Genomic DNA, 12,980 nt, shown 5'->3' with positions numbered 1-12,980 from the left:
AGGTAAGAAAGTTTTATTGCATTTTCACATCATGTGGTCCTCAGAAAGAGAGTTTAGGTGCATTTGAGTGGAAAATAGTGTTAGTTGTTGACGCGTCGCGGAGGATCAGCTGTTTTTAACGAGACGATACGGAGCGGCTCATCTCAGAATTCTAAATAAAGGAGGGGAAAAAGTATAAAAATGTCTTTGTAAAGCTCAGTGCAGGTGTGCTGATCACCGCGCTTTAAGAGGTGAGGACGAGTCGAGCAGCTGCAAAAAACCGTGGATGAAAAGCTCACAGTTCGCTTAAAGTGGGCAGTTCAGTCGAACCCCGACCTCCTGCCCACAGACCAAGTTTAATGCTGCTATCGACCCACAATGAAAAATAATAGTAACGCACAGTGACATGGAGAAGTAACTTTAATCTGATTACTGATTTGGAAAGATTAACGCGTTAGATTACTCGTTACTAAAAAAAGTGGTCAGATTAGAGTAACGCGTTACTTAGTAACGCGTTACCGGCATCACTGATTATTATCAATAATACTCAATGCAGGAGCCAAAAGAAATGTTTACATTTTACAGTATCGTGCTCCAAATGATTTGACCAGGAGATGTCAGCATGATCAACTGCTGCAACAACACCAACAGAAGCAGGCAGAAGAAGATGACGTCGTCAGCATGACACTTCAAGTAGTGAAGCCCGGGAGTCGTGGCTTTGACACCAAATGAAACATAAACGAGACATAGCTTCGTCTCAGAGACTTGTTCTTTGGTTAGCTTTCTTTTTTCTGACCATCGTTAATGTTCTGTCTTGGCTGGCTCCGCCATACGTGCTAGTAAGGCACTGTGAAGCTCTGGTTCATGATAGTGGGACTCGGCGAACGTAAGCTTCAAACATTTCTTATTGATTGCTGGCTGCCAGATCTGGTTGCGTTGGAAGGTTTCTGGTCTTTCTGTAAAATGCAAACACTATAATCCAAGTGGACAGAGAACAGTCAGGATGCAACTACAAGCTATGGTTAGCCTACACGAGCCTCGCGGGTAATGAAGGAACATCCCATCAACTCAACCTCACTCAGCTTTCGGTGCTTTGGTAAATTTGAAGCGTTCTGTGTTCTGAAATGCACAATGGCACATTTGCAAACAACCTTTGTGGATCTACTTTGGTGATGACTTTGATTCTGGTGACATTCCAAACCTCATATATGGGCTTCCTGGTAGCCAAGTAATGGAAATCCGCTTCCCATCCAACCAGAAGGTACCTGGTTCTAGCCCCATTCTTTATTTACCTCAGGAAGGGGGTTGGCAGAAGACTTTGGTGACCTCAAGTAAAAAACCTGAGCAACCTAAAGGTTTTTTTTTTTACCTCCACCAAGGAGGTTATGTTTTCGGTCGGGTCTGTCTGTCTGTCTGTCAGCAGGATAACTCAAAAAGTTTTGAACGGATTTTGATGAAATTTTGTGGAATGGTTGGAAATGACAAGAGGAATAAGTGATAACATTTTAGTGGTGATCCGGATCACGATCTGGATCAAGATCCGGATCCTGATGCTAATGCGTTAGCATGTCTATGACATTTTCAATGTTAAAAGTTAGCATTAAGCAGTTGCAGCTGTCAACACGTTTGGGTGCATTTGTTTTCAAATTGTAATATTTCTTAAATTTATTACCTCCACCAAGGAGGTTATGTTTTCGGTCGCGTTTGTTTGTTTGTCTGTCTGTTGTCAGCAGGATAACTCAAAACGTTTTGAATGGATTTTGATAAAATTTTGTGGAGTGGTTGGAAATGACAAGAGGAACAAGTGATTAAATTTTAGTGGTGATCCGGATCACGATCCGGATCCAGGAATTTTTTAAAGGATTCTTCACCATTGCGGGATAGGGGGAATTTTAACATTCTAGTTTCTAACTCCACAAAAACAAGGCAGAAAGGCTTGAAAATATTAGGGTGTAACATAGTCAAATGTTCTATCAAACAACAAAGTTTGGTGATGATCGGATCCGGATTCCGGATCTGGTGATCCAGAATATGCAAAAATATAGGGAAAATAGAAAATGTGTCAGTGTGAGGTGACAAATGAAGCTAGAGATGCACAACTAACACCAAATTGTAGCTGAATCTGTACTGATTCAGTAAGGTGTCATCATATTTGATGTAGCTTCAAATGTTATGGAGCTAGATCCAGAAGAAAACCGCCATTACCGAAAAATCGTTTTTATACAATAACGTTTGAACTAATAAAGACATAAAAGTGATTCCAAGTTCTAGTGGTATGTTTTCATGGTCAAGGATGTCAAATATAAAGAAAAGTGTATGTATTATAGTTTTGGTTTTAACACTGAATTGTTGAATAGATCACTGTGCCAAGGAGGGAATCTCTTTAGGGTCAGTGACCCTATGGCCTTGTTTAGAGAAGTGTTTCATAAATGGTAAAAATTCATATATTTGCAGTTTAGTTGAATAATAAATTTAATTTTGTCTCTTATTTGTTTTTGTCTATAAGCACATGCAATATCAATATCAGTGCTCAGATGACAGTAGCTTCTGGGAAAAGTGCAAGTTGCAATAAACTGTGATGCCAAGCGCTAAGGATACATGCTATCCAGGCACAGCAGATGAAACTTTTTTTTTACGACTGAGCAAACATCATTGTTAGACTTTTTTAGGTTCAGTGATTCCACGGCATGTAGATGTTATGGCGTCAGTGACCCCATGGCCTTGGCAGAGGTTTGCACTCTCGGAGTGCTTCTAGTTTTAAATATGATAACACTGACAAACATATGGATGCCATAATTTGGAATATTAAATTTGTCATGTTGGCAAGATTTGTTTTCAATGCAAGTTTAAAGAGCATCATTTTAAAATATTTAATAAAAAGAATCCTGAACATTTAATTTCTTATTTTGAAGACATAAAAAGTTAAAAGGCTTTGGAGCACTGTAGACACGCCCACTTTACATTAGCAGGTAAAAGCACACCTGAAAACAAATGATGTCAGCAGACTTGCCTTGGGGAGATGTTTCAGCACCTGCATGACCACCGGCTGAATGGACGGCATTTTAACCAGTGGAAAGCTCTTCTCCAGCAGCTCTTCCAGCTTCCCGTACCTGTACAAGAATGAGCCACAACAGAACCAGGTGAGATCCAGCTTTGTGCTTTCGGATAAGTCAAACCGTCTCTTCACACACCTGTCCTCATCTTTGCCCTCTGCAATGATGGCAACTCGCTCCATCAGTTTTTCACGAAGCTCATCGAAGACAGACTGGTGGAACTCCAGCCGAGGTGTTCCGTGAAGGTCGAGGAAGGGAAGGGCCGACTGGAGAGTTGGTAACAAGATACCATTTTCCATCTGCAGACATTAGGACCAGGATTAGGTCATCTACGGACAGGGTGTGCCACTGTGTCAATGAAATGTCAGTTCACAATTAGATAGTTGGGTCAAGAGTTCATGGTTTAGTACAGGACACGGAGACACGATACAGCCGTCACAGTTTGAACACAGGCATCAAAGTGCCTCCAGGTTTGTTCGAAACCGGCTACAATAATCAGAGAAAGTCGTAATTCTGTCAAAAGGTTGACGGAAATTAAAAGTAAATCGTAAAATGGTCTGCATTTATTTAGTGCTTTTCCATCTGCATCAGATGCTCAAAGTGCTTTATAATAATGCCTCACATTCACCCCGATGACAGGATGCTGCCATACAAGGTGCCCACTACACACCGGGAGCAACTAGGGGATTAAGAACCTTGCCCAGGGGCGTGATATTCCAGTCAGGCTGGGATTTGAACCAAGGATCCTCTGGTCTCAAGCCCAATCCTCTGGTCTAAACCACTAGAGCAGGGGTGGGCAACTTGTTCCAGAAAGGGCCAAGAGGGTGCAGGTTTTCTTTGCAGCCACTGATTCCACCAGGTGATTTCACTTATTAACTTGATTAACTGATTCCATCTGCTCAAAGTGATGTACATTTTAATTAACAGTTCAGCTTTGAACAGAGAGCGATGTGACCTGTACACTAGCTCAGGGTTGACGCTATTTTCTTTCAGATTATGAGACTTGTATTTGTCTGAGAACAGACCGTGAGGCTGGAGGTGGAGAGCCATAACAATTTTCATATCGATGTGAGAACAGACTGTGAGTCGCCGCTGTGTTTTGTGTATTGTCTTCTCCATATGTCTGTATGCAGCTTTGTTTCAATAAATACAGGTGAGTGGGTGGGGCCTTCAGCACTGTCTGACGAGCAGTGACGACGGTCGTGCTCGCCGACTCTCCCTCCTGATCAGGAAAGTTACTCAGTGTTTCCTCACGTGGTCATTCCCTGTGATAATTTGAGTTGTCTTTTCCACCAGGTTCGACTCTGACACAGTGTTAACCACTAAGCCACTGTGCTGCCAGCCACGAGCTCATTAAATAAAAATGTATATATTTTAAACTGCCCTCAGAAGTATTAAGACGGAGTCGGAGGACTGAACTGATCCAAACTGTGATTTAACATTTAGGTTACAGCAGATTGTCAGATTTCAAATTGTGGCAACAGCCAGCCTAAAGCACACAGGAACCAAATCTACGGGAACCGTTAGGAAGGGGAATCAGCCGGGGGGCCAGAAATGGTCAAAGTGAGATAATTTATTTTCAATCATGTCACAATTATTCAATAGAAAATCCTTCAAATTATTCATTCATACAAATGAAATGGCTTCATTTCTGCTCCCCTGAGCTGCTTCCAGGTCGGAGCACTTTTATCCAATCAGATTTCTCCCTGCTGTCGCCAGGTGAAAACTGTTCTCTGAGGCCTTCAGAATGAGTCCTTCTGCTGTCCAGATGTCCTGATTGTTTCTGAGCGCTGTCCGTGATGTCATGGCACTGATGATTTGTAGGTGAGGCTGTGTTTCGGGGTATGTCGTACCCTTTTAACGCAGTAACTAAACAAACAGGTCAAACACAGTAACTAAAAAACGATAAAGGTCACTGTATTGAAAGTCTCTGTATTAAAAGGGCAACAAATGAAGATGAACAGATTAGAATCTAATGGACCAGATCAAGAGATGGAGCAAGTCCGTTTTACTCATTTATAGTGACCCAGACCTTGAATGAGGCAAAGGCCCAACATAATCAATTATCAAATGCTCAAATGGTTAGGATGCAACTGAAATTGGACTCAATGAAACTGGCTTCAACACTTGATTAGGCTTAGCAGTAAGCTGGAACACATGATATGTCTTAATATATGCAGAAACATCCCACGGCCAAAAAAAATGTCTCAGGACCCGGTCATACGTTTTAGGAAGAGAGGTAAAAGGAGAAACTGGAGCATGCTTCAGTCCATGTGTAAGTCAGTTATTGTCTTTGTGGGTTAAGATAACAATGGAGCTGAATAAATTCCTCTGGAGGTAAACAGTGGGAAACTGACCTTGAGGCTAGATAGCCTGTAGTGTTGCAGCTGAGCAGTGAGAAACACTTTACTCACTGATGTAAGTTGCAATCCTCTCTGGTACACAATTCTTGAACTCTTCCATCAAAATTAGCTGTCACAGCTGATCAAAATTTTTAACATCTTGCACAGCACACCAAACAACGCAGTTTTGTCACGTCCAAACTCCACATAATTTTGATGATCAAGTTTTTTTTTTATAACGCCGAAATTTCTGTCTATAAGCCCCTGGCACAAGCTCATATGTTCTCTCCACGGCGCTTTTCACTTTGTCATAAACCAAACTATCTTTCAGTGATAACGAAGCATACGCCTCCTGCACTTTACCTGTCAGCACACGTTGCAGAAGCAACGGCCAAACCTCCCTCGGCCACTTTAACATCGACGCCACGCGCTCAAACAAAACAAAATATTTATCCATGTCTCTCTCAATAAACGGTGGAATAAATCAAATACACTTGTTCCCGTCAAAGTCTGCTTCACCAGGATTAACAGTTCGCACACCAGACACACACCGCCTCGCGTCTCTTCCAAATCCAGTTTACGTTGTTCTAACTGAATCGCTTTCAACCCCTGAGATTATTATGCATTTCTTGCTCTCACAGATTTATCTCCAAACATTTCATTTCCAACTGCAGCTCTAATTTGCGCAAATCAGCGTCACCTGTGCCAGCTGCCACCTGGACCACCTCTGATGCAACAGGAAAAAACACGGCCCTTTCAACCAACGCATCATCAATTTGTTGTTTAAGAGCTTTTTTCTTATTCTGGCTTGTAACTGAAATGTCAAAATGAGTCACAGTTGCCAGCAGATTATCTTTGTTGAAAACATCAAGCTTCTCCCTTGTGGGATTAGCCACAAAACGCGCCACCTCCGTGTCCATAACTGGCCAAAATTACGTGCACACACCGCACCACGTAATCACACACAAACCGAGTTAACACGCTGCAAATTGAAGTGCTCGCACGTGCACAACACGGCATTCAATGCAACCGTTTTCCCCTCTATTCTACACCTGCTTAACAAACTCCACCTAATTAACTTACTAACTCTTCACGTGGTTTGGCGGTGGGATGATTAAGCATACAACCATCGAGAAAACATTTCTCCTGGACTGCTCGCGAGAACACTGTCACACAGTGAACACCAACCACACCCCCACGACACTATCAAAAAAACAAACAGGCCGCGTGTAAAGCAGCGAAACCTCTGACCTCACCAGGAGACACAGCTACAAAACAGCTCAATACTCGTGCACAAGTCACACACTCCACTTACCTGTCTTTCCTTGGTTCTGTGTTTACCAAACGCACCACGCCGTCCAAAGAAAAGGCCATGGCTATTCACACGGTGGCCGTGTCCATAACTCTCATTTCGCTATTCACACGGCAAGACTCTGGTGGCAAAACTTGGAACTACTTGTATAAACAAACATAGTGCATTCAAGATGTCATAACTCCTTGAATATTTTTTGATTTTATTTTTTTTATTTGGCCATGTCCATAACTCTCATTTCAGTATTAGCACGGCAAGACTCTAGTGGCAAAAGGCCGACCCTATTCGAACGGCGGCCGTGTCCATAACTCTCATTTAATGCAGTATATTTGTGTGACCGCAGGACCTTCGTGGCCGGGACGGCAGTGGTATCGAACCCGGATGGCTCGCACTAAAGACCATTCCTCTACCAGGTCAGCCAAAAGGGAATTCCCCGTTAGCCCCTGTTAGTCTTTTCAATCAGGACCCGGGACCTTCATCCCACTACATTTGTTTATACAAGTAGTTTCAAGTTTTACCACCAGAGTCTTGCCACGCGAATAGGGAAATGAGAGTTATGGACATGGCGGCCGTGGGAATAGGCACTTCCCAAAGAAAAATAGAAAAACATGCTCCCATATGTCCTCAGTACCACCTGCTGCGCGTCGTTGTGCATCCCACACCAACGCACCTGTGCCACTCAACAGCAGATCAACGCCAAACAAGCACCAGCTGTACAATAAGACGTGCCACTAAGTCCAAACTGTACCGCGCGTCACCACATGAGTCTAGGGAAAGTAAAACATCAAAAACCTGTTTGGATGAACCCCCATTTTTGTTACAGCCCAGGCCTAAAACCATAACAAAAAACTGAGGACTACACAGAAGCGCAGATCTTTAAAACCCTTAATAGGGGAACTTTATTATAAAATAAAAGGATAAAACAAAAAAGAACAAAATAAGAAGGACCTGGCGCAACAAACCCAGACCAGGAAACCGAACCAAAGCCAAAGCCAGAACCAGGACCAGGATCAAACCAGACCAGAAGCAGCTGCTCCCCAAAACTGCAATCCAGGAGAGGGAGGAGGAGGATGAGAGTGAATGAAGGAAGGAGAAACCCCTCCCTTTATACTCCCAAGCAGGAAGCTCAATCAGCGTCTCCCAGGTGGCCGAGACCTCAAGACACACAACAGACATTAGGCAACACACAAATACATTAAGATGGCAGGGGGCCGTCACAATATATATATATATATATATATATATATATATATATATATATATATATATATATATATATATATATATATATAGAGAGAGAGAGAGAGAGAGAGAGAGAGAGAGAGAGAGAGAGAGAGAGAGAGAGAGAGAGAGAGAGAGAGAGAGAGAGAGAGAGAGAGACACACTTAGGGTTTGATAATGAAATGTTAAGAATCTGACATGTTATCGAACTACAAATCCAGATGTGTTGCGCTCTCCCAATATCATCGGGAGTCTCCACATTTGGAGCATTTCTCCAAAACCTTCTGATTCATACTTCAAATCTCCCAATAATCAAAGTTCATGAGTGCGCACCGCTGACAACGAGCAGCAGAAAGGATTAATATCCTCTGACTGTGGGGGCCATCGAGTCTGTAAAACAGTCTCTAGCTGTTTAATTGGGACAACAATGACTTTAAAAAAAAAAAAAAAAGCAGTAAAACGCGGCGGCGGCAGGTGAGGCAGGTGGACATCACTGTTATCTCCATAAGATCCCTCCAAACTGATGCAGCCTGAGGGGAGCAAAGAGTGCTCCAGAGATGTGGACAGCAGCAGCCTTGCGGGTAGGGGGCGGAGCCTAGCAGCAAGAAATCAAGACTGACAGTCCAAGTTAGCACCGCCCACTGCACCAACAATGAATGCAGGGACTGATGTAATCACTATTGCTCTCAATAAATGTCTATGCAATGCATTGTGGGTATTTTCAAAATGGCGTCTCGAGGAGTACAACGTGGCCATGAAAGAGTACACATTTATTACTAGGAGTCACAAGGGTGTCGACTTCGCAACATGTGTCTCCTGTCGCATTGACATTAGTATTGCTCGAGGAGGGAAGAATGATATCGCAAAAGACATTTCGTCAAAAAAACCACAATAACTATGTTTAGCTTTATTTTATTTCATAATATACATCCATTCCTAAACTTAAGGCCTGCAGCTTCTTCTGAGAAACGTTAGGGGATGAAAACATGAACATTTCCAAATCAGTGACTATTTCTTAGACTTCATTTCCATCAATCATTCAGAAATACAAACAGTGTGGTACTTTATAGAAAATCTGTGTCAAGTGAGGAACATGTGAGGAAAGTCACCAAGACAACTCTGGAAGAATGTTTGTCACCGGTTCTGTTCATTATTTTTATGGACAGAATTTCTAGGCGCAGCCAGGATGTAGAGGGGGTCTGGTTTGGGAACCACAGAATCTCGTCTCTGCTGTTTGCGGACGATGTGGTTCTGCTGGCTTCGTCAAATCAGGACCTTCAGCGTGCACTGGGGTGGTTTGCAGCCGAGTGTGAAACGTCCGGGATGAGAATCAGCACCTCCAAATCCGAGGCCATGGTTCTCAACCGGAAAAAGGTCGGTGGAGTGTCCTTGCCTCAAGTGGAGGAGTTTAAGTATCTCGGGGTCTTGTTCACGAGTAAGGGACGGATGGAGCGTGAGATCGATAGACGGATCGGTGCAGCATCTGCAGTGATGCGGTCGCTGTATCAGACCGTCGTGGTGAAGAGAGAGCTGAGTAGGGGGGCAAAACTCTCGATTTACCAATCGATCTACGTTCCGATCCTCACCTATGGTCATGAGATTTGGCTCATGACCGAAAGAACGAGATTGCTAGTACAAGTGGCCGAGATGAGTTTCCTCCGCAGGGTGGCTGGGCGCTCCCTTAGAAATAGGGTGAGGAGCTCGGTCACTCGGCAGGAGCTCAGAGTTGAGCCGCTGCTCCTCCACATCGAAAGGAGTCAGTTGAGGTGGCTCGGGCATCTTTTCTGGATGCCCCCTGGACGCCTCGCTGGAGAGGTGTTCCAGGCACGTCCCATCGGGAGGAAGCCCCAGGGAAGACCCAGGACACACTGGAGGGACTACATCTCTCAGCTGGCTTGGGAACGCCTTGGGGTTACCCCGGAGGACCTGGGGGAGGTGTGTGTGGATTGGGAGGTCTGGGTGGCTTTGCTTGAGCTGCTGCCCCCGCGACCCGACTCCCGATAAAGCAGAAGAAAATGGATGGATGGATGGATAAATTTTGGTCCGATAATTTTTAGATTGCTAACATATTTTTGCAGGTGTGGTGAATAAAGCTTAACAATTAAAAACATTTGTGACGTTTGATATCAAAGATTTTATAGCCAAACAGAGGAGAGCTAGCTCCGAAGAGAAAGAAAGTGAGGGAAAAAAAAAGATAATTTCTCTTGACACCATCCTATAATATCACCCAAGTCATCCAGAGGCATACAGTTTTAACTTGTGGTTAAAATTTTAACCAAACTAATTTCGGACAAGTTATTTAAATTAATGTCACATCTGAAGGTTTATAAAGTGAAAATATCAGATATATGTTTTAGTTTTAAAGTAATGCACTAATTTTGAAGGTTTTAGTGTGGACATCAATCAATCAATCAATCAATCAACTTTTTTCTTATATAGCGCCAAATCACAACAAACAGTTGCCCCAAGGCGCTCCATATTGCAAGGCAAGGCCATACAATAATTATGAAAAACCCCAACGGTCAAAACGACCCCCTGTGAGCAAGCACTTGGCCACAGTGGGAAGGAAAAACTCCCTTTTAACAGGAAGAAACCTCCAGCAGAACCAGGCTCAGGGAGGGGCAGTCTTCTGCTGAGACTGGTTGGGGCTGAGGGAGAGAACCAGGACAAAGACATGCCGAGAAGGGGGGCAGAGATCGATCACTAATGATTAAATGCAGAGTGATGCATACGGAGCAAAAAGAGAAAGAAACAGTGCATCATGGGAACCCCCCCACAGTCTACGTCTAAAGCAACATAACCAAGGGATGGTCCAGGGTCACCCGATCCAGCCCTAACTATAAGCCTTAGCGAAAAGGAAAGTTTTAAGCCTAATCTTAAAAGTAGAGAGGGTATCTGTCTCCCTGATCTGAATTGGGAGCTGGTTCCACAGGAGAGGAGCCTGAAAGCTGAAGGCTCTGCCTCCCATTCTACTCTTACAAACCCTAGGAACTACAAGTAAGCCCGCAGTCTGAGAGTGAAGCGCTCTAATGGGGTAATATGGTACTACGAGGTCCCTAAGATAAGATGGGACCTGATTATTCAAAACATAAGTAAGAAGAAGAATTTTAAATTCTATTCTAGAATTAACAGGAAGCCAATGAAGAGAGGCCAACACAGGTGAGATATGCTCTCTCCTGCTAGTCCCCGTCAGTACTCTAGCTGCAGCATTCTGAACCAACTGAAGGCTTTTTAGGGAACTTTTAGGACAACCTGATAATAATGAATTACAATAGTCCAGCCTAGAGGAAATAAATGCATGAATTAGTTTTTCAGCATCACTCTGAGACAAGACCTTTCTGATTTTAGAGATATTGCGTAAATGCAAAAAGGCAGTCCTACATATTTGTTTAATATGCGCTTTGAATGACATATCCTGATCAAAAATAACTCCAAGATTTCTCACAGTATTACTAGAGATCAGGGAAATGCCATCCATAGTAACGATCTGGTTAGACACCATGCTTCTAAGATTTGTGGGGCCAAGTACAATAACTTCAGTTTTATCTGAGTTTAAAAGCAGGAAATTAGAGGTCATCCATGTCTTTATGTCTGTAAGACAATCCTGCAGTTTAGCTAATTGGTGTGTATCCTCTGGTTTCATGGATAGATAAAGCTGGGTATCATCTGCGTAACAATGAAAATTTAAGCAATACTGTCTAATAATACTGCCCAAGGGAAGCATGTATAAAGTGAATAAAATTGGTCCTAGCACAGAACCTTGTGGAACTCCATAATTAACTTTAGTCTGTGAAGAAGATTCCCCATTTACATGAACAAACTGTAATCTATTAGACAAATATGATTCAAACCACCGCAGCGCAGTGCCTTTAATACCTATGACATGCTCTAATCTCTGTAATAAAATTTTATGGTCAACAGTATCAAAAGCAGCACTGAGGTCCAACAGAACAAGCACAGAGATAAGTCCACTGTCCGAAGCCATAAGAAGATCATTTGTAACCTTCACTAATGCTGTTTCTGTACTATGATGAATTCTAAAACCTGACTGAAACTCTTCAAATAGACCATTCCTCTGCAGGTGATCAGTTAGCTGTTTTACAACTACCCTCTCAAGAATCTTTGAGAGAAAAGGAAGGTTGGAGATTGGCCTATAATTAGCTAAGATAGCTGGGTCAAGTGATGGCTTTTTAAGTAATGGTTTAATTACTGCCACCTTAAAGGCCTGTGGTACATAACCAACTAACAAAGATAGATTGATCATATTTAAGATTGAAGCATTAAATAATGGTAGGACTTCCTTGAGCAGCCTGGCAGGAATGGGGTCTAATAAACATGTTGATGGTTTGGATGAAGTAACTAATGAAAATAACTCAGACAGAACAATCGGAGAGAAAGAGTCTAACCAAATACCGGCATCACTGAAAGCAGCCAAAGATAACGATACATCTTTGGGATGGTTATGAGTAATTTTTTCTCTAATAGTCAAAATTTTGTTAGCAAAGAAAGTCATGAAGTCATTACTAGTTAAAGTTAATGGAATACTCAGCTCAATAGAGCTCTGACTCTTTGTCAGCCTGGCTACAGTGCTGAAAAGAAACCTGGGGTTGTTCTTATTTTCTTCAATTAGTGATGAGTAGAAAGATGTCCTAGCTTTACGGAGGGCTTTTTTATAGAGCAACAAACTCTTTTTCCAGGCTAAGTGAAGATCTTCTAAATTAGTGAGACGCCATTTCCTCTCCAACTTACGGGTTATCTGCTTTAAGCTACGAGTTTGTGAGTTACACCACGGAGTCAGACACTTCTGATTTAAAGCTCTCTTTTTCAGAGGAGCTACAGCATCCAAAGTTGTCTTCAATGAGGATGTAAAACTATTGACGAGATACTCCAACTCCCTTACAGAGTTTAGGTAGCTACTCTGCTCTGTGTTGGTATATGACATTAGAGAACATAAAGAAGGAATCATATCCTTAAACCTAGTTACAGCGCTTTCTGAAAGACTTCTAGTGTAATGAAACTTATTCCCCACTGCAGGGTAGTCCATCAGGGTAAATGTAAATGTTATTAAAAAAT

General features: G+C 42.7%; 1 protein-coding gene across 1 annotated transcript in view; it reads right to left on the bottom strand.

The window, feature by feature from the left end:
• The window catches only part of nelfb (negative elongation factor complex member B), a 116,739-nt gene that overhangs the window by 89,976 nt on the left and 13,783 nt on the right, over positions 1 to 12,980 (bottom strand). The window contains exons 2-3 of the mRNA XM_034165548.1: positions 3,171 to 3,331; positions 2,990 to 3,089 (exon numbers count right to left, since the gene is read on the bottom strand). Coding sequence (XP_034021439.1) covers positions 2,990 to 3,089; positions 3,171 to 3,331 — 261 coding nt within the window. The remainder of the gene's footprint in view (positions 1 to 2,989; positions 3,090 to 3,170; positions 3,332 to 12,980) is intronic.

The sequence above is a fragment of the Thalassophryne amazonica genome, unplaced genomic scaffold (assembly GCF_902500255.1).
Source record: "Thalassophryne amazonica unplaced genomic scaffold, fThaAma1.1, whole genome shotgun sequence".
Taxonomy (NCBI): Eukaryota; Metazoa; Chordata; class Actinopteri; order Batrachoidiformes; family Batrachoididae; genus Thalassophryne; species Thalassophryne amazonica.
This window is presented reverse-complemented; position numbering and strand designations above follow the sequence as displayed.